At 45.1% G+C, this 27,253-nt stretch overlaps 2 protein-coding genes across 2 annotated transcripts; both read right to left on the reverse strand.

Moving 5' to 3' along the window:
* Positions 1-2,486: 2,486 nt before the first annotated feature.
* Lrit2 (leucine rich repeat, Ig-like and transmembrane domains 2) lies at positions 2,487-6,638 on the reverse strand. The gene is made up of 3 exons (XM_070020487.1): positions 6,529-6,638; positions 5,452-6,233; positions 2,487-3,205 (listed from the first exon to the last, which is right to left on the reverse strand). Exons 1-3 carry the CDS (start codon positions 6,636-6,638, stop codon positions 2,487-2,489), a joined length of 1,611 nt encoding a protein of 536 aa, XP_069876588.1.
* A 6,745-nt stretch (positions 6,639-13,383) lies between these two features.
* Lrit1 (leucine rich repeat, Ig-like and transmembrane domains 1) lies at positions 13,384-24,724 on the reverse strand. The gene is given in 5 exon segments (XM_070020375.1): positions 13,384-14,360; positions 16,284-16,589; positions 20,945-21,143; positions 21,145-21,412; positions 24,603-24,724. Coding segments are annotated over 5 exon segments (1,872 nt in total).
* Positions 24,725-27,253: the final 2,529 nt, after the last annotated feature.

Raw genomic sequence — 27,253 nt, forward strand, 5'->3', positions numbered from 1 at the left:
CACTGACTTAAGGGGACTAGTGTTCCAGACTCCTAGATCTGACTCTAAGGGAAGCTGCAAAATTTGTCCAAATTGCCACCTTAAACAACAGTATATTTGCAGATTCGTCTGCTGACCTTGATTTGGCCTAGGCTTGCATGGAGCTTTTTGTCCCCAAACAGGATCAGCTTAGCTAGAGCTTTTTAGGGTAGAAAGAAGTCTGGAGCTAGAGTTAATTATCCTAGTACAGTCCAGAAGGAGAAGAGTTGGGAGATGACTATGACAGTCAGGAAAACGGTGTACTCTCTCAGACAGTGACCATGAAGACCTCTGAGCTAGAAGAACCGGCCAGCATGTGAGTCTTGGGAAGAGAATGGGTCCCTGGATAAGCCCAGGAACTTGGCCCAAAGCAAAGACAATGTTGGAAACTGACTATGGAAAAGGAAAGGGCCTAGTAGCCAGGATGAGCCACACTGGGAGAAAGAAAGAGGGTACAGACAACCAAAGAGACCAGCAAATATGGTGAGTACCAAAGGAGTTGCAGCCAGCTGTGCCTTACCCCATCAGGGAATGGCAGTGTGAGAAACTTCCTGTTGAGTCACATTGGGACAGGCCAAGACCTACAAGCAGGTACCATATTAGGTTTCCAGTTAAGCATCTGCTGGGCAGCAAAGCCCAGCTTGAACTCAGGGCCTGGATACTGTCCCTGAGTTTTGCTAGCACTCTACCACTTTGAGCCATGGCTCCATTTCCAGTTTTCTGGTGGTTAATTGGAGATAAGAGTCTCACAGACTTTCTTGCCTGGGCTGGCTTCAAACCATGATCCTCACATCTCAGCCTCCTTAGTAGCTAGGATTACGGGAGTGAGCTACCAACACCCAGTTCAAAGCCCTCTTTTCCTTCCCAAATCCTAAGAATGAAGCATTAGCTCTGTGGGGAAAAAATCAATAGTTGTAATTCAAAGAACTCAGTCATTATTTCCTTTCCTGTGGCTGACTCAACTTTCTAATCGTGTGAAATAATCACATGTTTTTAACAGCTTGACAGCCCGAGGTCTATATTTAGATTTTGCCACTTACACGTGATTTGAGGCAAGAGACTAAAGCTTTCTGGGCTTTGCTTTCCTCAGGTTGCTGTTGGAGGTGACAAGTACCAAGAGCCAGCTTTGTGCTGTTCTGAGATTCCAACAGGACATTTGAGGAAGGCTGAGTATGGTCTACACATAGGAGCACCTGTCCATAGGAGCACCTGTCCAGGAGCAAGGACTTTTCCCCACAGCCTTATGCCAGCATGGGATGTGTCCACCCACCAGAAGTCCTAAAAGCCTTTTCTTTGTGTTAGGAGAAGGGAAAAGATGAGGTAGAAGTGGAGGAGCATAGGCAGACACCATAGCACCTGTTACCTGTGAAGCATGCAGCTTGGGCTTGGGCATCTATCTATGTGCTTAAGGGAGTGAAGAATGGATGAGACAAGAGAACCGGAAGCAGCACAGCTGATGAAGCATGGTAAGAGCTGCGGGAGGACTTAACATCTTTGGCTTCTCTAGGCATTCCTGGGCCCCATCTTGGAGCAATGGATGTGGTGGCTGTGGTGGTGTTGAGACAGAGTCTTGCACACTGGATGTATGGCTCAAGTGGTAGAGCACCAGCCTTGAGCTAATAAGCTAAGCAAGAACACTAGTCGTTGAGTTCAAGCCCCAATTCCAGCACAAAAAAGCTGTATTTCAACCAATATTGATTACCAACAAGTCTTAATATTGGATACGTATAGTGGCAGTTGTGCCCTTATCTGAAGAAACCACCTGCCACCTGCAGGATGGATGACATTAAAAAATAAGTCATTACACTTTTCAAACTTAAATTTCTTCACCTATAAAAAGGGATATTTTAATCTACCTTTGGGAAGGTAAGGGGGTCACACAGAAATGGAGGGACAAAGGATGAACAAATGTAGCAGTGATATTCACTAGATATTATTTGGAAAATGAACTATACAACTTGTGGGTGAGGAGGGGAAGGAAAAACTTGGAAAGAGTGAGGGAAGGAGGGCATATTGTCCCAAAAGAAATGTACTCATGACCTGATTTATGTAACTGTAACTCCTCTGCTCATCACCTTTATAATAACAATTAAAAATTGTAAAAAAATATTCTACCTTCCTTTACAGGATAACATACATGAAGTGTTATATGTAGATGCTACATATAAACATGTGATGGTTATTGGACTATACACATAGAGTAATATATAGATCTCAATACATAGCTCATAGATTTATTGATCTTCAGCCACTGTCTATAAATCAAACAATCGATTTGCTAGGTCCAGGCATCAGATGCATGAAAAGAAGAACTATGTCTCCCTTTTCATTTTCAAAAACCCTCTGTCAGTTCCCATGCTGGAATACAGTAGGAACTCAATAAACACTTGTTGAACACAAGTTGAACTGCCATGGATGGTTGGATTCGAAAGATGTTCCACATCATGTCTACCCTGTAGCCTGGGTCATTAGATCTTATCTTCCTCTACTTTTTCCTCCTCCTCCTCCAAAACTCTGTGTCCCTCACCATCCTCACAGACAGTGGGATGGCCTTTAAAAGAGTCATCCTTGTATTGTGGGACTGCTTGGGGACACCGCGGGACTTTTCTGTGATGAGGGTAGCAGTGCAGGCCCCACTCACTGCAAGGACCCTGCACAGCCCAGACATAAGCTCCCACGGGCACTGCCAGGAGCACAACACACAGCACCACCGTGACATGAAGGAGGCGTTCACGAGCCTCTAACTCTCCACCGTCTCTGCCTGTCACAAAGACCACACACTGGCCTTGGCGCGGGGGTTGATTCCCCAGGCCTACACATGCCTCATATTTTGTGCTAGGCAAGAGGTCCTCCACAGCATATGTGTTGATTCCTGGAGCCATGTGGATCACCTCCTTCCTGAGGGCCTCTTCAGATGTGATGTAGAGGGTGAACCACTCCTCAGGGGTGTGGGCCACAGCAAGCCACTCCAGCAAGATTCCATGCCCGGTGTGCTTGACCACACGAAGGTCCACATCGGCATTATCTTCTGAGGCCTGAACAGGCTGGATGTGGAGAGAGATGATAAGCGTGCTCCTGCCAATGGAGTTAGAGGCAACACAGGTATAATTACCGCTGTCTACTGGGTGAGCAGCAGGGATGACCAGCTGCGACAGAGTAGCATCTTCTGCAGTAGAAGAGGTCAACACTGGGTGGAAAGAAGAGGAAAACAGTGTGCATTTCTCTGATAGGTATTTGGAAGGTTCCAACAATGTCAAAAGATGATGTTAACCATCTATGAAGCATGTACTTAGTGCCTGGTGTTCTCTTCCCAGGGCCCCTAATAAGCAATTACATTTAAATAATATAAGCTGTTGAGAACTAGAGCAATCAAATCCTTCAGATTGGATAGTGAGAGTTGTTAAAAAGCAACAATTGATTTGGAACCTGGTTCTTCTATAAACACCATACTCTTTTAATAACTTTAGTGTCTCCCACCAACCACCTTGGCCTAGCTGAGCCTAGCACCATGGCTTTCTGACATCTCAGAATTGTATGATTAAAGATTAGACACAGAAGACTCAAACTTGTCATGGTAGCTATTCAGGATGCTGAGATATGAGGGTCCCTGTTCAAAGCCAGGGTGGTCAGACAAATCTGATACACTATTATTTCCAGTTAATTAACAAAAAGCTGGAAGTGTGGCTCAACTGGTAGAGCACCAACCTTGATCAAAAAAGTTAAGCAAGAGTATGAGGCCCTGATTTCAAGCCCCAATATCATCTCTCTCTCTCTCCCTCTCTCCCCCCCCCACAGAGTTGTATTATTGATACTGTGAGCCCCAACAAATGCCTTCCCACCCCCACAAGTGCAATGCTTCAGAGCCTAGAACCAAATACCTGGGTTCCGATCTTTTACTAAATATATGGTCTTAGTCAAAGTGCTTTATCAAGGTGCTTTAAATTCTCTTGACATTGATTTCCTTGACAATAAAATAGGATAATGATAGCTTTCAACCTATAAGTGATTCCAAGTATTCAATAAGTCTTAGCTGTTGTTTTTTCCAGGAGACTAGATATAACACAATGTCAAGAATGATTACAAAGCATCACAAAAGACAAACTCTGGATGCATTTCCTGGGTTTCTACAGTGATAAGCCATTTATCTCTCCTTTATGAACATTTAACCTCTAGTCAAAAGGATGTGATCAAAATAATGAGGAAAAAGCTCAGTCAATTGGGTATTTTTTAAAACCATCTCAAGGCTTGCTGCCATGTATAACAATTATCTGGATGACTGCATTTTCCAAATTTTAACATAGTACTTTAAGATGTCTTCTAGATAGAGGAAGATAAAGAAACCTATGTGTTTCCTTTTATTTCCCAAATAGCCTTGAAGAAGCTATGCCTCCCAGTGAAACCTCCCAGTGCTACAGCGGATCCCACATGAGGTGTGAAAAAAGAATACACAGCTCCAGTAATGGCAGACTTTGAATCTTATTCTGTAGCCCATGGAGGTCATGTGGTCTAGGCTTACAATCGCAAGATAATAAGGTTTGATCACCATAGTCCTAAGACCTGAAAATTCATATATATATATATATATATATGTGTGTGTGTGTGTGTAAATTATATTCCTAATATGTACCTATTATATACATAATATACACACATGTGTGTGCATATACATATAAATATATACATAGATATGCAAATACATATGCATATATGTACACAATATATGTATATGTTGTATATACACATAATAGACACACATATATCTATGTTATATACATATATACATATATACACATATGTACATACATATATACACATTTGTTATATAGCACATATACATACATACATATGTATGAACATATATGACTCCTCAACCTTACTAGATAAGAGTTAGTTGTGCATTAATGTTGAGGAGGAAAGGAACACTTGCTAAAATACATGTCCTAGGGCATTGGATCCACTGAATTCAGCTTCCCAAGGCAGGGGATGGAAATTCTTATTCTAAACAAACACCCAAGCAATTTTGCTCACGTTAGAGAATAATATATAGTCTCTGGAACCAGTCCTAGTTGGAAATCCTAAGATTCTAAAATTCACAGTATAACGACTCTCCTCTAGCAGGCTCTCAGAGAATGTGTTTGTTCATGTACAATTCTGTAACATTTCAAAAGTATGCCAAATGAGATCCAGAATATATATTTAATCTATGTATGTATATATGTTCCAGCAAGATCCATGCACAACCATTTGAAACAATGTTGACAGTGGCATACTCCCTTGGAATCTTTTCTGTTTTGCAAAGTTAATTTAGACCTATACCAACTTTTCCTATATATAGCTTTCATGATGGACCGTCCAGAACCTCCCCAATGAGGTAGGGTTACTACAGATGTCTGCATTCCTCCCAGATATACTGAGAAGCTACATGTAGCTTACCATCAAATTCTCTCCACGTGCTTAAGGGATACGTCCATGCAATGGATGGTGAGGGGCTGGCCTGTGACAAACATTTTAGTGTCACATTCTGTCCTGCCTTGGTGGTGATATTGGCACTAGGGGTTGAAATCTGTGGCTTCATGCAAATCCTAAGTTCAGTCTCATGAAAAAGCTGCCCTGCTTTGGAGAGAGGGCCCTGGCATATAAGGTAGGAATTCACCAGAATAATTGGGAAGCTAATGGACTTGACAAACTGGACAAGCCCCCTTAGACGACAGTCACACACCCAGGGGTTATTGTGCAGTGCCAGCACCATGCTGGAATGAAATTCCACCCCACAGCCAGGCTGCTGGTGTTTCTGGTAGGCCAGCCAGTTCAAAAAGACATTCTTGGATACCACTGTAAGCCTATTGGAGGAAAGATCAAGGTAGGTCAGTTTGGCCAAGAACTGAAGAGCTAGCTCAGGGAGTACATCAATCCTGTTGTGTTTGAGATCCAAGACTCTTAGGAGCGGAGTGGCGCGGAACACTGTCCATGGTACTGAACGGAGTTTGTTCCCTTCTAGCCTCAGCTCTCTCAGTTCTGGCATGAGATCCAGGGCTCCTAAATGGATCACAGTGACATTGTTAAAGTTGAGCCAAAGGTACTCCAAGGTGCTCGTGTTGATGAAAGATGCTTGGGCAAGTTCATACAAGGGTGAGTTTTCAATTCGCATTTGCTTGAGCTCTTCAGGAAGGTTCCTTGGAATCTTTCCCAAAGAGATAGACATACACTTCAGAGTCCTGTACAAGAAACCGGAAAAGCTTTAGGATGAGTATCAGGGATTTGAAAGTGATAGATGGTAAATCCTGGCATGAGATTTGTAAATTAGATGAAAAATAAAGCTACTATTCAATGAACTGAAAAAGACCTATATTTGATTTTTAAAACACTCAGCTCACCAAAATCCAGCACCAATGAAATCAGTCCCATAGAAATTCAAATTTCCTGCCAATTCTAGGTATACGTACACTCTGCATCATCTCTACAGAAAGCCCGACCGCTACAACCCTCTGGCATTCTGCCAGAACAGCGCACCTGCCAACATTTTCCTCTGAGCAGATGCATCCTGGCAGGCAGAAAGGCTGAGCTGCCTGTGTGTCCAAGAGAACCAGAACTAGCAGGAAATAGTAACAACCTAAAGCCATATTTCTCTGTAAGAGACCGCCTTGTCTGTTTTGAATAAGCATAGTCCCAGCTTCCACATGACAAATCCTATTATTGGTAATCCATGGTGATGTAGGTCAGGACAACAGTAGCAAAGCCCCTGCGTGTCTAGATGTCTATAATGGCCCAGATCACAAGCTCAGGAAGAACCCATGTAAACGGAGTTAGGTCTCTTATCTAAGATCAGGACATTCACCCTTCATCTACTTCTTAAGTTTGAAAAGCAAATTCGAAAATCAAATATCCAGCTTTCTCCTGGTCCTCTCTCCTCTCAGTCTCTTGCAGGGAAGTCTGCAAAATAAGTAGGTGAGTACCTATGCTGAGTACCACTGCAGTTCAAGAGATTTGGCCAGAATCCATTGAATACTTCATCTTTCCCAGCTAGCCCCTTAAGCCTAGAATTTCTATCTATTTTCTTGAAGTGACAGCAGATGATGAGTGAATAAAGTCAAGCTGCAATCATTCTTATCACTTGTTCTCTCCCCTAAACTTTGGGAGGTGTGTTAGCCATGCTTCCACTGCACCAAAACAGCTGCATCTACTGAGCACAGTGCAGTTTCAAACACAGGATGACATTTTACAATAAAACCAAAACTTTGGAGGCTGGGGATATGGATCAGTGGTAGATCTTTTTCTGGCCTTTATCTTAAATGTGGTGAATTTCACATCATAAAGTTAGTTACTTGTATTTTAAAGTGGCATGTATGATATTATATTGCTCTGCTATAATTCAGTCTCTTGATATTTATTGGTCATCTTCTCTAAGCTAGACCCTTGCTAGGTGCCAGAATGGACTGGTGAGCAAATTAGTTATAAACTTTCCCCATTAAAACTTTCAAGTAGGGATACAGGTAGACCTATTGCAACAATGAGATGTACAAGTCGTTATGTCGAAAAATGAACTTTACAACTTTGGTGCAGGGTGGGGGGAGGGGGGATAGTGGGGAGGATTGGGTGGAGGAGCGGGGGTAGGATGGGAAGGGATGGGAAGGAGAAACAAAGGAGGAGGATACAATGCTTGATAAGAAATGTACTCATTATCTTGCCCATGTAATTGTAACTCCTCTGTACAGTATTTTCACAATAAAAATTAAAAATTAAAAAAATAAATACAATAAAATAGTAAAAATAAAAAAATAAAACTTTCATATTGTTTGTGCTTCTGAGCCTTGAGGGTTTGGAAATATTATTTTACCTCTATGTTTCTGGTTTTCTCTTCTGTAGAGTGAGCCTATTAGGTAATACCTCACAGTGCTTCTGAGAAATTTTGGCATTATTTAAAGAAAGCACTTGGCATATGATAGATTTTTTCAAATAAAGAACCTAGCTAATAGAAGATCCCATTCATTCACATCTTATGATAACAGATTTTTTTTTGGTTGGTCATGGGTCCTGAATTCTGGGCCTGGGCACTGTCCCTGAGCTCTTCAGCTCAAGGCTAGCACTCTACCACTTGAGCCACAGGGCCACTTCTGGGTTTTTCTGCTTATGTGGTGCTGAGGAACCGAAACCAGGGCCTCATGCATGCAATGCAAGCACTCTACCACTGAGCCACCTTCCCAGCCTGATAACGGATTCCTGTCAACTTCTCTATTAATTGGGAGCACATTAGAATCCTGTGGTTTCCTGAAAGACTCATGATATACAATATACCCTACAAAAGGCCTCAGTGAAAAAAAATCCGCTTAGTAGCTAACCAGTGAGCAGGAAATGGGTCACCAGCTAAGCTGATTACATTGCAGGGTTTTCACTCATCCAGATGTATTTGCTGAAGTTCCCAGGCAACCTAAATCTACAATCTGGATACATCTCTGTGATTCCCCCACCCCAAAAAAATAAAAATCCAAAATGTATAAAATGAACATAATGTTTGTGATACAGGTAAAGATGTGCTACCTTGATATCTTTCAAGAGAGGAGCTACTGCTGAACTGCAAGAAGTGTTTAATGGGGCCATGCACCTTCTAACGCAGCCCTCTCCCAATGATAGAGGATGGAGGTGCCAGAGCTGGCCAGTGTGGTCTGATGGAGTCATCTTCTTTGTGTGTATATGTATGCCAGTGCTGGGGGCTTGAACTCGGTTCATCATGCTCTTGCTTAGCTTTTTCACTCAAATCAAACCATACCACTTGAGCCACAACTCCACATCTGGCTTTTTGCTGGTTCATTGGAGATAAAGGTTTTCTGGATTTGTCTTCTTGGGCTGGCTTTGAGCCTCAATCCTAAAATGTCAGCCTCCTGAGTCACTAAGATTAAAAGCATAAGCCACTTCACCCTGCTGATAGAATCAATGTGGATGTGAAATTCTCACTCCTGAGTCCTTTATCAAGTTTGCCAAGACTACAGCAGACTTACTTTGTGAAAACACACACAACTTAATCTATCCAGAACCACTTGTGAATTCCTTCCCTCTTACAGCCAAATAAAAAAGCCTAAAGAATCTTCTTACTTCCCTATTATTTCTTCTCTGCCTATTCCATGCTAACCTTTTAACACAAATATGGCTCCATCCATAATTGGCTGAGAACTTGTGAAGAACCTGCACTGGCATGCAATCATGTAGCCATCCTCCCCTCTTCTTCTGACCACTTCATTTTCGGGTTTCCTGATTTGGCATAAAGGTGTTAGGAGTAGTTAATGGTGGGAGACAAGACAAAGGACTGGGACAATCAAAGGGACAAGTCACTCAGGTGACATAACTTGTGGAAAAAGAAACCCTGACAATAAAGGGGAGGGGATCTAAAACTGTGCTAGCCTCATGTCCCTTCCTGTGGACACCTCCAGAAATTTGGCTCTTAGAATTCTTAGAAGAAATAGAACTACTCTGTGCTTATGAAATGACTAGATATAAATGGCTCCTGATAGACTTGATGAGACTATCTTGTCTGTTCAATTAGAAAATTCCACTCACTGCTATTAGCAAACAAACACTGTTTGCAAATAAATCCGTAATATTAACAAAACTTGCACATAGCCCAGATAGAGAACTGGAAAACCTATGAGAGACTAAACATAACTTGCCGTTCTTTCCCAAGCTAGAACTCTTTCGTCAGTCCTTTTTGAGCTCGAACTCTTTCTGGTCCTTTCCACTCATGTCTGAGTTGGTTCCCAGGCCACTCATGCACTGCTGTGCCTGTGGAAGACATGTAAAAGATCACCATATCCTAGCCCTCCTGAACTATGTAGACCTTGTGACTCATGTTATACCGAGTGAAATGTTTGAGTAAAATGATGTTTGAGAAAGCCTTACATTCTTCTTCAGTCTCCTGCCCTGCTAGGATAACTGTTGGCATCCCAGATGGTGGAGCCTCCATCAGCCTGGTCCTTGAGTGAATAAATGATGCAAAGCCCTCTCCTCCCAACCCTCTCCCTCATCCACATCTCCTTCTCATTCAAATATACTCTTTTTATTTTTTTAGATTCAGGACCAAGGCTCCAACTTGGTAGCTGATGCTTTTGGTCTACCAAGTGAGCCAGGCCTCTGATCCATCAAACACACTCTTAAAGAGTGGAAATAAAGGGATATGTTTTAAGCCATTAGAATTGGGGAAACACTACTGTGTCATAAATCTAGCCTGCTTTCAATGTCCTTGCAACTAAGTAAAATATACTCAAATGCTTGTCAATCCATGTTTGTCTTTACTAGATTATATGAAAGTTAAAACCAGAATTATCAGCTGTGCTTCTTTGAATAATCTGCTCATTGAGTCTGTTGATAGCTTCATCTGACACCCACATCCACTTTCCAGAATGTAAAGTCTATTGTTTTAGTTTACCCTAAAACTTGGGTAACTGAAAATAAAGTGACTTCAGGCTTGCCTTCTGCCTACTTGGAAAAAATAAGAGACATGATGGAGATGCCACGATTACAACCAACATCCAAAGTAAACTTGTAAGGTAAACCCACCGGAAGTCATCATGGAGCATCATGTCATCATCTTCTAGGACACTCAGAGATAATTCAGTTTTCGTGAAATGACTCATACTCACTATATACTACAAGGTTAATAGATAAACCAGACACCATTTATTTTTTGTAATATGGTAATTTTGAAGTGACTTAAATATTTTTGGGGACAATTCAGAATGACCTTTCCCTATAAAAGCCAATCAGGGAAAACCAAACATAGGAAGGGAGGTTGACAGAGGGCATTGGAAGGCTGAGGATGACTATTTTGAAGACTATGGCCCATGAATGGGGATCCTAGAAAATCACTGGAAAGTTTAATCTGTTCCTTCTCCTCTTCCCCCTTTGAATCACTTGATACCTCCCAAATGTCTCTCTCTCTCTCTCTCTCTCTCTCTCTCTCTCTCTCTCTCTCTCTGATATTAGCATACTAGCTAATGCAGGCTTCCAAGTTCCTGATTTTTCTTCAGAGTTCACTAATGTCAAATGTTTGGGATCAATAATTTTTCAGTCAGGCTTAAGTCAACATTTAAAGGCGACATCTTTGATTTTTTGTGGTGTTGTGTGTGTGTGTTTGTGTGTGTGTGTGTGTGTGAGAGAGAGAGAGAGAGAGAGAGAGAGAGAGAGAGAGAGAGAGAGAGAGAGAGAGAGAGAGAGAGAGAGAGAGAGAGAGAGGGTTCTAGGGTTTGAACTCAGTACCTGGACAGCACTCTACCACTTGTGCCACAGCCCTACTTCCGGCTTCTAAGTAGTTTATTGGAGATAAGAGTCTCACAGGCTTTACTCCCTATGCTTGCTTCAAGTTGTGATCCTCAGATTTCAGCCTCCTGAGTAGTTAGGATTACAGGCGTGAGCCACTGACATCTGACTCAGAGAGCTGTTTTTGCCTGCTACATTTATATTTGTTTTGATTTAAGAGTTGTTTGCCACTCTCCTCCTGTATTCAACTATTCTAATCAAGTCTTAAGAATCCATAGACACAGTAGAAATATACATAATACACCCAGATAAGGGGTTGACAAACTATAATCTATGGGCTCAATCCAACTTTTCATCTGCTTTTTTATAAATAACATTTTATTGGTCCAAAGCCATGCCATTAACTCACAGATTGTTATTGAATTTACATCCCATTACCAGAGTTGAACATTGATAAGCCCCATAATATTTATTATGTTTTTGTTTACAAAGAAACACTGGCCCTTGATGTAGATAGTCTCAGTCATCATCAAACTGAATAGTTTTTCTTACCAATGATAACAGCTCACAGATATAATCAAATATATCCCTGAGACAGTGGCAGAAAAATATCCAGGTGTTGAAACTGTAGGCCTATATGCACAAGTGTTGTCATTGTGTTGATCCTAGGTTTCAGTGCCCCCAAAACAACTCATTTTCCATAGTGAATCTATTATGGATCATATTGCCAAGATCCATGCCAAATAAAGACCCTTAGTCCAGCTAAAAACTTGTCCAACCCAGATCCCAAAAGATAATCTACCTCTCCCCTGCAAAGATCAATTCTTTGGTTCTCAGATTTGTCATCTGCAGAATGAAGCAGAATTGGGTTGTCATGAGAATTTAAATGTGAGAAAATTAGGAGAGATATTTTGAAAGGTCTTTTGTTAGTGTGAAAGGGATTTATATCTTGTAAATATTTCCATGATGTAGAGTCTCTTGCTCGTGACTAACAAAATAATTCCTATGGATGACTAGCTGTCCCCAAATATTCTCAGTTGTTGCCCCAGAGTTGAAACTAGGTATTTTGGTTGCTCCCTGCTAGAGCTCAGCTCTGTGGACAAGGAGCAAGTGAAGCCATCCCTTCCCTGGGAATATGCATTTTCTCCTGTGAAATGAGACACCAACCCAATGGTTTTCAGCCTTATGCAAAACCGAACAAAAGTCCTCTTCTGAAGTGGTCCACTGAGTGACCAGGAAGGCTCCAAGACATTTGCAAAACCCCACATCAGTTTCCATAGGATTCATGGAGGTAATGGTGATCTAGGGAGCCTGGCAGCACTAGGTATGAAAATAGCTCTTCCAGAGAAGGTCTGTTGGATTCCCTCCCTCCTCACACCCTGAGAACAAATGAGCAAAACTCTCCTTGGCATCACCCAAACCTTAGAATTTATTGAAAATCGGTTATCTCTGAGCAGCAGAGATACACTGAAAATAAACGTTGGAATTCAGAGAATAGATGTTAGAATTCCATCACATCAATGAGTGAGGTGTGTGTGTGTGTGTGTGTGTGTGTGTGTGTGTGTGTGTGTGTGTGTGTGTGTGTGTGCTGCTGTACTAGTGCTTGAACTCAGCCTCATACTCTCCCTTAGCTTTTATACTCAAGGGTGGCGCTCTGTCACTGGAGCCACAACTCCCCTTTTGGCATTATGCTGGATAATTGAAGGTAAAGAGTCTCTTGGATGTGTTTGCTCGGGCTGCTTTTGAACAGGGATCTTCTGATCTCCGTCATCTTCCTTTGTAGTTTTATAGGTGTGGGCTACAGTAGGAGCCTGGCAGCTTTTGCTTTTATTTGTTAGGCAGCAAAACACTGATGGATAGAGGCCAATTACTTAACCCCTTTATGTTTTCCCTTTAGGAAAAAAAAAATGGAGAGAAGAACCGGTGCCTGATAAACCAAGGATGGCTTTCAGAGTTGAATGAGTGAATGCAGTACGAAGGACTCAGGACAGACCCTTCCTGGCACACGATTGCTTAAGACAGCGTTTGCTGTCCATCCAGTCGCTAGGTCGCAATGGCCGAGCCCATGTGCGGGCGTCAGAGTGACCTGCCTGACCTTGACAGGGAAGCGCGGAGCAAGCCTTAGCAGAAGTACTCATGGATGCGCCTGCCCGCCCTGACCCCCAAGGCCTGAGAGTCCAGGCTGGACCTGGCCGAGAGGAGCCTGTCCGCCTCACTGAGGCTGCTCCTGGAGAGCAAGTCGGAGCCGTCCTGGCTGTGGCGCAGCCTCTCCAGGTGGACGTAGGCTCCCCCGGCAGCGTCGGCCGAGCCTCCGGCGGCGGCGCGGCACTTGCGGCAGCGCCTGCGGAGTGCCCCGCAGCAGACCAGCAGCGTGGGGGGCAGCGCGATGATGGCGGCCACGCTGATCACCACCATGTTGATGAGGCGCTGGGTGCCCTCGGCGTCCACCACCTCGTCCGTGGAGAAGATGACGCACTGCTCTCTGCGTGGCACCACGCCCCGCGCGCACACGCACGCCACGTACTTGGTCTTGGGCGCCAGGCCCTCGATGGTCACGCTGGTCTTCCCGGGCTGCACCGTCACCCTGCGCATGTCCCGCTGCCCGAACACCGCGTAGAGCACGCTGACGGCCGTGGCGTTTCCAGAAGGGGGGTTCTTCCACACCAAGGACGCGCTGTGGTACGTGTCCCCCACCACCTTGAGAGACCTCACCATCTGGGCCTCCTGGGGCTCCTCCTGGGCGGAGGCGGCGCCCATCTGCAGATGCTGCAGGGTCAGTTCCTCCTTCGGGCTGGCCACCGAGGGCCCAGGGCCCCGGCCAGGAGGCTCGGGAACGCGGGGGATGTGTCTGGCCACCAGTTTGTTGTTGTAAGCCGCGGCCTCCACCCCTTCCCCTACCCTTGCCAGCAAGGCCCCCGGGATCCCCCCACTGTGCTCCGTGGAAGTCTGGGGTTCCGTGACCAGCAGGGAGATGAGCGTCTCAGAGGTTCCCAGGAAGTTCTGGGCCTGGCAGATGTAGTCTCCAGAGTCCAGGCGAGACACTGCAGGTAGGTCCAGCAGAGACCAGCTGGAGCCATCGCTGGAGACTTCTTGGTGCACTAGGGAGAGAGGAGGCAGACGTGGGAGGAGGAATGCGTTCAGCTCCACCACCACCACCACCACCCCCCCCCATCCTCTGCCAGCGCTAAATTCACAGCTCCTGGTTTGCACACTCGATCATGAATACTTTATCATCCCAAGAAAACACTGGCAGAAATTCAGCTTTCACATCGTTCAAGGATCAGTTCATTGGGTCATTCAAGGCCAGACCCTTGCATTCATAGCTGAATGCCGTTGGCTTAGACTAGCCAAGGGTCTCACGATTACCCGGGCTTCAAGTGTGAGGAGAGTCCTTGGAACTCCAGGCTGAGGCTGAGCCTAAGAATAAACTGTCATTGAAATTCTGAGCTGTTCAGAGTGCTTTGCTTTGTTTGTTTTGTTTTGTTTTTGGCACCTGTGAGGCTTGAACTCAGGGCTTGGGCACTTTCCCTGAGGCTCTTTTGCTCAAGGCTAGCACTCTACCATTTTGAGCCACAGCTCTACTTCTGGTTTTTGAGTGGTTAATTGGAAATAAGAGTCTCATGGGGACTTTACTAGCAGGGCTGGATTTGAACCGTGAACCTCTAATCTCAGCCTCCTGAGTAGCTGGGATTACAGGCAACTGGCTCAAAGTGTGTTTTTTTTAGGGTGCTGGAGTCTTGTAGAGGCAGGTGCATTGGAAGGGAGGCTGGCCAGGTAGTGAGCAGAAGGCAAAGGTCTAGTTGGAAGTTCCCTTCCCATCCCTACTCACACCTACTACCAAGTCAGCCAGAGCACCTTTACCTTCTTGATTTACACAATGGAGCTTTGGGTACCATTTTGTTTGTGAATTTATTTATAAACCCCTTGCCGAACTAGTTGAGTGAGAAGGCCAGGAGGCATGTGAGGTTTACTGATTCAGTGCTAAATCATTCCTCCTCCACCTCATTTTTCTGCCTGTGGATGGCTGTGACTCCCACCTTCTCTGTCACCATGGCAGAGATGAATCATTACTGCCCACACAGCCTAACAGAAATAGGACACACAGTTGGAATCCTAGTTTTTTTTCTCACAAGCTGTATGATGTAGGCCAAGCATTTACTTCCCATTTACTCGCTTGCAAAATAAGGATAATCAGGTTATTCTTTAAAGTTCAATGACATTCTGGGCAGAATTCACTTCACATAATGACCAACACATATGAAAGGCTCAAGAGATGATAACCTCCATTAACCCTTGCTTAATATTCACAATTGGGAAACTTGCTATCAGTATGAAATACATTAAAAGAGGGCTGGGAATGTGGCTTAGTAGTAGAGTACTTGCCTAGAATGCATGAAGCCCTGAGTTCAATTCCTCAGTACCACATAAACAGAAAAAGGCAAAAGTGGCACTGTGGCTCATAGTGGTAGAGTGCTAGCCTTGAGCAAAAGTAGCTCAGGGACAGTGCCCAGAGTTCAAGTCCCAGGACTGGCAAAAACAAAATAACACTACAAGAGTGTATTTTGACAAAATATCACTTTTTAAAATTCTTCACAAGATGGTCCTGAGTCTTGAATACAGGACAGGTTTGGAACATGGGGACAAGGGGCCTTAACAATTTTTAAGTTTTTGATACTGAGTTGGCTGCTATCAACTCCATTCAGACAAATGAAAGTCTATCCTGAGTCCCTCGAACACTACAATCCAGTCTGGAAGTCCCTGAATGGATGGGACACTGGTGGCTCACATCTGTTAGCTCACATCTGTTAGATATCAGGAAGCTGAGATCTATGAATCACAGTTCAAAGCCTGCGAGAGTCTTATCTCCAATTAACCAGTAAAAAAGCTTCACATGGAAGTATGGCTCAAGTGGTAGAGTACCACCCTTGAGTGAAAAAGCCAAGCAAAAGTGAAAGGGCCTGAGTATAAGCCCCAGTACTGGCACATACACCCTAAAAATGTTCCTGCTGTAGTTCACATACCTGTGCCATTGACTGGGTGCCCGTTGGCTCTTCGCCAGCTCATCTCAGGCCCAGGGACCCCAGTGGCTCCACAGCGGAGCAATACTGTGCTACCCACAGGGGATATGATGCTGGTCACCCCTGGATGCAGCTCTGGACCCTGACATTTCCTGAGCTCCAGTTGGCTGAAGGCCACTCCAGCCAGGCTACGTGGGCTGCCACACTTCAATCTGGCTTCAATGAAGACCAAGTTTGGGACCCAGCCATCCAGAAGATGGACCAGTTCATACAGTCGGCAGTCACATACCCAGGGGTTGTCCTGTAGACCTGCAGGAGTGTATGAGAGAAAGCAAGAAGTGAGGCCATGATATCCAGATCCTCAGGTCTGCCTTTCCCCTTAGGTAAAATGAAGCAGCTCAGACAAAATAGAACTGGCCTACAGGCCCAGCTCCCTATCTTGTTAGTTATATGATCTTAAAGTTGCTTCTTTATTTTGAATAGCACCATTACTTCCCTTCTAGGTTCTGTCAGCATAAATAAAAGTACTGGGCAAGTCACACAGCATACTGACAAAATGCAATTACTGATGTCATACTGAAGCTAAGTTTTTCAAGCCCCTGGTGGGGCAGGGGGCAGACTGTAATAATTGGAATATGCCAGAATCCATTTTGCTTCTCTGGCTCCTGACCCTTAAGCCCAGGCATCCCAGGATAAATGGCAATAAGAATGGTTCTGAGTAACAGTTCCCCTTTGACATACGCTCAAATGGGGAAAAGGGTGGAGTATGAAGAATGGAAAATCAAATTGCATGATATATCCCCAGACCTCTTAGTGTTGAATATTTTTAAAGGAATGAGCAAGGCACTGGTGGCTCACATCTGCTATCCTAACTACAGAAGAGGCTGCGATCTGAGGATCATGGTTCAAAGCCAAACCAGGCAGGGAAGTCCGTAAGATTCCTATTTCCAATTAACTACCAGAAAACTGGAAGTGGTGCGGTGGCTCAAAGTGGTAGAGAGCTAGCCTTTAGTGAAAAAGCTCAGAGACAGCACTCAGGCCCTGAGTTCAAGTCCCATGACTGATAAAAAAGAAACAAAGAGAAAAGAAAAGAAAAGAAGAAAGAAAAGCAAGCAGGCAGGCAGCAATGAATCTTGTTGAAATTGTTTTGAGAAAGGGTGAAGGAGGGCAGGATAAGAAAGAATGATGGAGGGGATGAGTTTGCATTTCTAAAATACAAGATGAAAGCATTTATTATAATATTCTGTTTTGTGGGGAAGGTGTGCCAGCATTGAGGGCTTTAACTCAGAGCACTGTCCTTGAGCTTTCTCACTCAAAGCTGATGCTCTACCACTTGAAACACAAAGCCACTTTGGCTTTTTGGTGGTTAATTGGAGATAACAGTTTCAGAGACTTTCCTGCCTGGGCTGACTTTGAACCCTGATCTTTATAGTCCCTGGCCTCTTGAGTAACTAGGATTATAGTATGAATCACCAGCATCCAGCTGTGATTTTCTTTTTGTATCCCCCAAGGGTTGCTATTAAGTTTGATAGAGTATAATAACCCATGATTTGTTATACATTTACACACATATATTTGGAGAAGGGGATGTCAAAGAGAAGGAATGTTTGGATCTGATTGCATGTCACTGACTCTCAGGTCCTTTTGAGGGCAACTGGGGTACCAGTTTCTTCTGCCTCCTTGCTCCATCCTGCCAAAAGCTAATACCTGGTGTTAAATGCACCCATAATATATCTACAACCCAAGAGTCATCTCTAACTCAGCTCTGGTGGTAAACTACTTGGCAAAAGGCTGTTACAAAAGAATCAATGCAAAAAGTAAAGTAAGACAAAAGTAAAGCTTTCACCCTTCAGATTGACAATAGTAAAGCATTTTGACCAGTTTGTTAGTTGAATAAGGGAATAGATTTCTGATTTCTGATGGTGGTGGTGGTAGTGGTGGTGTGTATATACTGTTACTAAGGCTTGAACTCTGGGCCTCACACTGTCAGCTTTTTCACTCAAGGCTGATGCTCTACCCCTGGGCCATACATCTACTTCTAGATTGTTACTAGTTCATTAAAGACTCTCATGGATTTGTCTTTCTGGGCTGGCTTTGAAGCTCAATCCTCAGATCACAGCCTCTTGAATAGCTGAGATTAGAGGTGTGAGCTACCAGTAACCAGCCTAGATTTCTGTTTTGTTCATTAATGTATATCTAGTACCCAGAATTGGATGGCACACACACACACACACACACACACACACACACACACACAAATCACTGAGTGATTACAAGGAATGAATGATCTTGACTGTTAAAGTGGCTCAAGTGGTATAGCACCACAAAAGGAAAAGGGAAGAGAGAGGAAAAAAGTGTGTGAAAGAGATAGATAGAATGTAATTTGTTGGCTGGAGGCAAGGCTCAGCAGTAGAGCACCTAGCTAGCTAGCACAAGGCCCAGGGTTCAGAATTAATGCTGTCAAAAAGAAAAAAGAGCTAATGACTGAATGGTCTTACACAGCAGGGTGGAGAGTACGAATTGTACCAGCCATGTTTGAACTATGAGGCTGAGTGTAAAATGCACACTATGCACACTCCATGACCTAACCATTGTACTTTCCAGCTCTTATCCTTCAGCAACACATGCATTTGCACGCAAAAATACATTTCCAAGAATGTTCCCTGTGACATCCCAGGTGTTAGCAAAATAAGGAAGACATTCTAAAGGTGCTTTGAGGAGGGATGGCTACTATACTATGTGGTAAAGTATACTATGGAATAATGTGCAGTAGTTTAAAAAAGGCAATTTGTTCCATTTGCCATAATTTAGAAAGACCTCTGAGATACATTGTTAAAAGAGAAAGATAATGCTATGTAATAGGTAGATAGATACATAAAAATGAGTAACACATATGCATAACTTCATGCACACATGTATGTAAGAATTTGTACACATACATGAATGTATTGCAAAAAATAGGGATGTTTTTGGAATGAAAGAATGAGAGTAAGAAGGTTAATGACAAATGGGTCATTCGTTTTCTTGGTTATGTTTTAAATGTTTATATTTGTGTAACTGATACATAATTCAAATAGATTTTCCAGTTATGCCTCATCTGTCATTCTGAGGTCAAGGTGGGTGCCTTGGGAAGAAAATGGGAATTAGTTCACCTGTTAAGTCTCTGCTTGTTACAAAGAGGAAGAGAAAAGATAAAGAAATCTGGTAGCCAGGCACCAGTGACTCATGCCTGTAATCCTAGCTACTCAGGAGGCTGAGATCTGAGGATTGCAGTTCAAAGCCAGCCTGGGCAAGGAAAGTCCATGAGACCCTTATCTCCAATAAGCCACTCAGAAAACCAGAAGTGGTACTGTGGTTCAAGTGGTAGAGGGCTCACCTTGAGCTGAAAAACTGAGGCACAGCGTCCAGGCCCAGAGTTCAAACCCTACAACCAACAAAAAAGGAAGAAAGAAAGGGAGAGAGAGAGAGAGAGAGAGAGAGAGAGAGAGAGAGAGAGAGAGAGAGAGAGAGAGAGAGAGAGAGAGAGAGAGAGAAAGAAATCTGGTGATGTGATGCACAAACCTATTGAACCCTAAGGTGGGAAAAGTCTCAAAGGAGCTTCCTATTGCTCTTATAACCTGGAAGACCTGTTGTACTTTTGTTTTCATTTTGTCTTGTTTGAGGGTGTGTGTGTGTGTGTGTGTTTGCTTCAGTTGTTGTTTTTTTTTAATTCACAACACTGGGACATGAATTGCTACAGTAGGGCTTGAACCTTGAACTCCCGAGAAGGTTACATTGTGGCTTTACCCAAACATGCTAGGAAGGTATGACTTTTATTTTCCAGCTAAAGAATCAGATTTAGGCCTGTAATCCTAGCTACTCAGAAGGCTGAGATCTGAGGATCATAGTTTGTAGTCTGCAAGACTCTTCTTTCCAAAAAAAACTACTCAGAAAAATCTGAAAGTGGTGCTGTGTGTCAAGTGGTAGAGTGCTAGTGTTGAGCACAAAGAAGCTCAGGGACAGCACCCAGGCCCTGAGTTCAAGTCCCATGACTAGCCAAAAGGAGGAGGAGGAGGAGGAGGAGGAGGAGGAGGAGGAGGAGGAGGAGGAGGAGGAGGAGGAGGAGGAGGAGGGAAGGAGGAGGGGGAGGAGGAGGAAGGAAGGAGGAGGGGGAGGAGGAGGAAGGAGGAGGAGGAAGGAGGAGGAGGAAGGGAGGAGGAAAGAGAGAGGGAGGAGGAGGGGGAGGGGAGGAAGAGGGGGAGGGGAGAAGGAGGGGGAGGGGAGGAGGAGGGGGAGGGGAGGAGGAGGAGAAGGAAGAAGAAGAAAAAGAAGAGGAGGAGGAGGAAAGGAAGGGAGGGAGGAAGGAAGGAAGGAAGGAAGGAAGGAAGGAAGGAAGGAAGGAAGGAAGGAAGGAGGGAGGGAGGGAGGAGAGGGAAAAGGAAAGAGAGGGAGGAGGAGGGGGAGGGGAGGAGGAGAAGGAAGAAGAGGAGGAGGAGGAGGAGGAGGAGGAGGAGGAGGAGGAGGAGGAGGAGGAGGAGGAGGAGGAGGAGGAGGGGGAAGAAGGGGAAGAAGGGGAAGAAGGGGAAGAAGAGGAGGAGGAAGAAAAAAACTTAGAGAAGCTTAGGAACTTATTCATGACCTCAAGGCTCCTAAGGGAAATTGAGATGGAGGACGCCATCGCTTACCTAGGACCAGCCTGGTGTGGTGGCCTGGAAGGAAGGACCCTGTCTTCAAGTGAGCCCAGGTGAGCAGCAGCTCCTGCGGCAGCCTCATCAGCTGGTTACTGGAGAGGTCCAAGAAGGTGAGATTTCCTAGGAAGCGCGCAGCCTCAGGGGGCACCACAGAGAGGCGATTGGCCTGCAGGTCCAGCAGCCGCATCTGGGGGGGCGTCCCTGAGCACAGCCCAGGGGAAGGTGACCAGGCGGTTCCCAGGCAGCCGCAGCTCCCGTAGGTGATGCAGACCCCGCAGCATGAGCACACTGAGCTCACTGAGGGCATTGAAGGGCAGCCACAGCTGCTCCAGGTGGGCCAAAGACCTGAAGGCATCCCCTGGCACCCTGCGGATGGCCGTCCGCTCTAGCCGAAGCCTGCAGGTGTCCGGAGGGATAGATGCTGGTGGCAGGGTCATATCAGGGTCACTGCAAATCACTGTCCTGGGCAGAGAAAATGAGAGATATTTGAGCCACTTCCTATACGAACTTGACTCCCAGATCTGCCAGTTAACACAGGGCTCGATCTCCATCGCAGGATGGGCTCTAGAGAGACCTGGGAACAAGCAGCCCCATGCTTGTGCTTTCCTTTTGGAGGACTATTAATCTCAGAGCAGAGTCTATAAGGCACTGGTGGCTCATGCCTGTAATCCTAGCTACTCAGGAGGCTGAGATCTGAGGGTTGTAGTTCCTGGACAGGAAAGTTTGTGTGACTCTTCTAAAACTACTCCAATAAAACTACCCAGAAAAAGCTGGATGTAGAGCTGTGGCTCAAGTGGTAGAGCATTAGTCTTGAGCAAAAGAAGCTCAGGGACAGCGCCCAAGCCCTGAGTTCAAGCCCCAGTACTGACAAAAAAAAACCACAGTAAATACATTTCTTTAAGAAGGGATAACATACAAATTCAGCCTAATGCCCATCACATTGTAAGAGTCTAGAGGTACTGGTCACTGTCAAAACCTTCATCATGGATCAGGGAGTCTTACTATTGCCTTCCATTGTTCTTTCTGCCCAAACAGTAATAGGTATGCTAATCTTTGTTCTCTTATTTGTGTGTCTAAAGCTGAGGTTTGAGAGACCACAGGAAGCAATTCTATCCCCAAGGCTGCTACAATTTAGGGCTGTGTTTTATACTATCAATAAGAATGGTACACTCTCACGAGGTTAGATGGAAAAAGAGGTTGAAGGAGGGTAATAGTTCCAAGAGATGGAAAATGTGGAGGCTAGGCATTGGGGCCGAGCCCATGTACAGAACCCATCTACCAAAGTTTTCTCTACTCACACTGGATTGAGGTAGCATGACCATACTTTGCTCTGCTAAAGGTGTCATCTTCTGTAATGTCATCATGCATTGCTCAAGTCCACCTTTCCTGATGCCATACATAGGCTACTCAAGGCAACTGGGCTAGGCTTGTTTTTCCTTATAAATGGTGCCACAGCAATGGTGCTCCCATTGAGGTAGAATGCCTATCAAGTGTTTGGACACTCAGAAGAGACTGAAGTCACAGCCCTTGGTTCCTACAGTTTGTAATCTACCTTAGTAATCTACCAGAGTTCAAGACTCCCGACCAACAAAAATAAACCATTGAAGACAAATGGTGTTTTCAAGGCAAAACACAGGTTGTTAGTTAGAAGGAAAGGATTTGAGTGGAAAGAAGGGAATCAATGGGAAAATACGGGGGCGGGGGGGGTGGGGGAAGAGTCAAGAGCACTAGTCAAGAACCAAATAAGTAGAGCAGGGTCACTTAAGCCAATAGCACAACCTGAGCACAAGGAGCATGAGGACACATTAATCCAGGAGTCTAGACTGGACCATCCCAACCACTTTCACACTCACAAGGACATACAATCTGTTCATGATACAGGTGTATGGTACAGGATGAATACCACGATCGAGTCTCTGAGAAGCCTGGTTATATCTGGGTGTCAGGGAGGTAGTTGAGATTCAGAAGGAGCCTTGTTCTAAACACACAATCTATGCCTGTGGCCAAAGGGGATCTCAATTCCTTTGCCACACCTCAGAGCCTCATTCTCCTAGGACGCTCCATGCCGAAGGCTGGTACATAGCAGGAAGGTATAACCAATTTAAGAGCTCTAGTTTTAGAGGAGGGAAAGGCTATCTTCTGATATTGGGGGCCTCTAGAAACCTCTCTCCAAATTTCACTTGCCATCCAAAAGGAAATTCTGTTGGCACGAGCTTTTCTCTGATCTCTCAGATGGGAAGATGCTGGGAATTTGATATTAAGAGTATTCATCCCTTAAGCCAAATATGGGATTATTCCTATTCCTCAGACCATACAGGGTGTCTTTCTTAAGGGTTTCTCTCCAATCTCTGCCTCCCTTCACCCCCAGAATCAACTTGACAGAATCATTGGAAGAGTAGCTCTGGTAATGTTCTCCTGATCAGAAATCAGCAGTGGCTTTCTGTACCCACCTAAGACAAGGGAAAGAAAGAGAGGATGGAATTCCAAAAAACTGGGAAGTTGGTAGGACAAGGCTGAACCAAAAGCTGAAATACTGTGCAAGTAAAGAAATGGAGAGGTCATTCATGGATAAGCTGAGAAAAACTAGAGGAAAGATGGTATACGGACTGTGGAAGAGGAAGAAAATCAGCCACAGCAAAAAAAGCAAAGGTCCACAAACCACAATGGCCCCAAAAAGGTTCCATGGAAAGAAATAAGGAGAAGATGGGGATGTAGATAAGGAAGTCAAGAATGAAGCTGACCCAGGCAACAGTGGCTCAAGCCTGTAACCCTAGTTACTCAGGAGGCTGAGATGTAAGAATTGCAGTTCAAAACCAGGCCAAGCAGGAAAGTCCATGAGATTCTTATCTCCAATAGACTACCCCCCAAAAAGCTGGAAGTGGAACTATGGCTCAAGTGGTAGAGTATTAGCCTTGAGCAAAAGAAGCTTGGGGACAGTGTCCAGGCCCCAAATTCAAACCCCAGGACCAGCACAGGAGAAAAAAAAAAGAGTGAAGCTGAGAAAGGACAGAGGATGCTTGAATGGATTGGACACTCCTACAGTTGGGAGCACCCACAAATAGGGGTCAAGGCTGAAGCTCCTGTGGGCTTCCAGAGGGAAGGCATACAGAAACATCATGGTGTGAAGAGGTAAGGGGAAATTCCTGGATATGGCTGAGTATCCCAGGGACCAGGAATAGGATTGGAAGAGGCCAAGGACACAAGGGACTGGGAGCCATAGAAAGGAAGATCAAATGGAAGGAAGCAAAGAGAGGAAAAGAAAGATGTAAGGAGAGAATTTCTTGGATCTTAAAGACGGTTCCTCCCTACCAGGATCCTAGAGAAGGACATGGGGAGGACTTCCAGGAACAGGAATACCTCTTTCCACTCTCCTAAGTCAAGGTCCTTGATTAGCTGTTCGTCAGTGCAACCCTCCTGCTTGCTGGAAGACGAAAGAGCACAGACAACTCCCATAGGAGTCTGGGTTCCAAGAGCCAGGGAGGACAGGGCCTCACCCGGTCACGGGCCACAGCCCTGGGTCCAGCAGGTCCTTATTTATCAAATGGTCTCAGGTAAGGATCAGGGCTGAGCATCCAAGCCTTCCCAACGCACCCTAGCCCGTAGAACATTGAGGACTTAGCAACCCACCCCACCCTCGCCCCCAGTGCCATACCTGGCCTTACTGCCATCGCCCAGGATGTGAAGGCTGCAGCTGCATTGAGAGGGGCAGAAACCCCAGGCTTGATAGGGCCCCCCAAAGACCAGGAGCCAGAGCATGCCCGCTGCTACCCACATGACTCCTGGCTCCTCTGTGGTCTGAGCAGGGGGCCTGGACCTGGTCTTCTCTGTCCTGCCAGCCCCACAAACCCAGCAGCTGCCCACTTGCTTGCTGCCCTCCCTCTCCACCCCTGCCTAAGGCCATCGGATAAACATGGACAGGCTAGGGATTAGGGAGGGAAGCCCCAGCCACACCACTCAGCCGCTTATTGCTTCCTGAATCACTCAGTCCTGAGGGTGGGGGATGGAGGACCCCTTTCCATAGCAACAGCTCCAGGTCCAGTAAGTCTGGGATGCAGCAAGACAAAGCAGGTGCACAGCTGGCCAGAAGCAAACTGACTGCTGGATTGGCTGGTTGAACTGCCCAACTGCAAAGTAATCCAAGCCAACCAGGCTGGGGGTAGCATAGATCTATCTCATTGGGCTGCAGAGGATCAGGGAAAATGGAATCAAAACTCAGATGTCTAATGAGGGCCTTTGGAATTTCTCCCTGATGACATTCTCTTCACTGAAAAAGCAGTATTGAAAGCAAGGCCTTCCTGAAAGTGTCAAAGGCATTAGAAGGACCCCACACTGCAGAGCCAGGATCCTAGGTTCAAATCTTAGCTCTTCCATTTACAGATCCTGACCGCTGTGCACATTCCTTCTAAAAAGGAAATAAAGTTATTCTACCTAGAGTGCTGATGAAAACCGAACAAGCCAAGTTTCCGTGGCCTTGACCACCTGGGGGAATGGAAGCTCACTCATCGGTTGCAAATAACCTGTTCTATTGGATGTATCTACTCATGGAGAAGCTGGAAAGATGCTGATATTTCAGAGACCTCAGAGATGGTTCCCATGGGTCTCTGAACAGTGAGGTCTCATCTGGGCCCTGCTGGGTATTATCCCCCAAGCTAAAGGGAAGGGGCGTGTCTGTAGGAAGGTACATATTGTACTCCAAGGAGGGTCTTAGAACAGTACCTCATACACTTTGTAGAGAAGACACTTGCAGTCTTTACCTGTTGTCTCCTCCCTAATGTCATCCTGCCAAACCTTGGGGACTCAGCCAGGGGTGGTGCTAAGTCACACTCAGATGACTCGTCCCTTTGCTCTTCACATATGACTCTTTTTGCTTTCTGGTCCAACATCTCTACTCATATCCTTTGTCTTTTCTAAAAGGTTCCCTTGTCTCTCATAACCTGGGACTGGACAGGCCTAGGTTAGAGAAGTCTGATTGAAGAAGATACCTAGAGACCCAGTATATGCACAGGTAGTGCCTACCTGTGGCATAAGTCTGTTTTGACAATATTGAATTCCAGAAGACGATGGCTTCTGGTCACTTTCTCTCATCTAATCTAACCAATAGGATTCCCTTGGTGTTATTACTGTACCTGGAGCCTTCCTTCTCCAGCCAAAAGACAAGTTTTGTCCTTTGATAATCAGGGCTATCTTTTCTTCTTTGTCTGGGATTCTTTGCCTCTTTCATCTGCCTAGATGACACTACTGTTCTGTTATTTTTAGTGCCAGTAATGGGGCTTGAATGCAGGGTGCTATCCCTTAGCTTGTCTGCTCAGGGTTAAGGCTCTACTATTTGAGCCATAGCTCCACCTCTGGATTTCTTAGTAGTTAGTTGGAGAGAAGAACCTCATGAACTTTCCTGCCAAAGGGTTAGCTTCAAACCATGATCCTCAGTGCTCAGCCTCCTGAGTAGCTAGGATTAGAGGCATCAGCCACCACAGCCCGGCTCTGACACTTCTCTTTATTGCTGGCCTTCTCCTCTCTCGTCTTTCATGAGTTCTTTCCTGCAGTATTTCGGAATAAATGGTTCGAAATTGGGAAAGAGGGGGGAAAGCACTAAAGGATATACTCAGCTCAGCTCCGAGGGGTAGATAGGCTCACACATCAATGGGAGCTTACAAGAGGGAAACCTGGGAATGGGACATTCAGAAGAGCTGCTTAATTAGCCAGAAAGAAAATGTCCGTGAAAAGTACCCAGACCTGCAGAATGGGAAATGAGACATTTGTTCCAGCACCACCTAAAAATTATGGCAACACCTCAGGTTGATTCTTAGCTACTTTGGGGGCGGGGGAGGGGGTCTGGTCGTGGGGCCTGAACACTGGACCTGGGCGCTGTCCCTCAGCTCTTCAGCTCAAGGCTAGCGCTCTACCACTTGAACCACAGCACCACTTCCAGCTTTTTTTTCTGCTTATGTGGTGCTGAGGAATCGAACCCAGGGCCTCAAGCATGCAAGGCAAGCGCTCTACCAGTGAGCCACCTTCCCAGCCTTCTTAGCTACTTTTTGCTGCAGTTTCCTCATCTAAAATAAAGAGAGTAATGCCACCTGATTTATGGAGTCCTTTCCAGGAATCATCAGAAGATGTCTTAGCACAAAGCTTGAACTAAGTAGATACCAGTCACATCATTATTATTTCTCCGTGGTTCAGTTTCTTCATCTGAAAACAAGTTAAGTTGCTCAGATCAATTTTACTGGGTGTGGTTTCACCAGGAGCTGATATATAAATTGCACAAAAACTTCATTTGTAGAAGGCAAAGTTCTTAGTGGGTCA

This window comes from Dipodomys merriami, unplaced genomic scaffold, assembly GCF_024711535.1.
Source record: "Dipodomys merriami isolate MVZ:Mamm:240054 unplaced genomic scaffold, mDipMer1.0.p SCAF_14, whole genome shotgun sequence".
In the NCBI taxonomy this organism is placed as follows: domain Eukaryota; kingdom Metazoa; phylum Chordata; class Mammalia; order Rodentia; family Heteromyidae; genus Dipodomys; species Dipodomys merriami.

What these genes read in the sequence shown, in the direction of transcription:
- Lrit2 (XM_070020487.1), bottom strand. Translation starts at nt 6,638, where the DNA reads ATGGCTTTAGGTTGTTACTATTTCCTGCTAGTTCTGGTTCTCTTGGAC. An exon ending in TCAGAGGAAAATGTTGGCAG is followed by an intron (nt 6,234 to 6,528) that starts GTGCGCTGTTCT and finishes TTTCTTGTACAG; the next exon opens with GACTCTGAAGTGTATGTCTA. An exon ending in CACGTGGAGAGAATTTGATG is followed by an intron (nt 3,206 to 5,451) that starts GTAAGCTACATG and finishes CTTTCCACCCAG; the next exon opens with TGTTGACCTCTTCTACTGCA.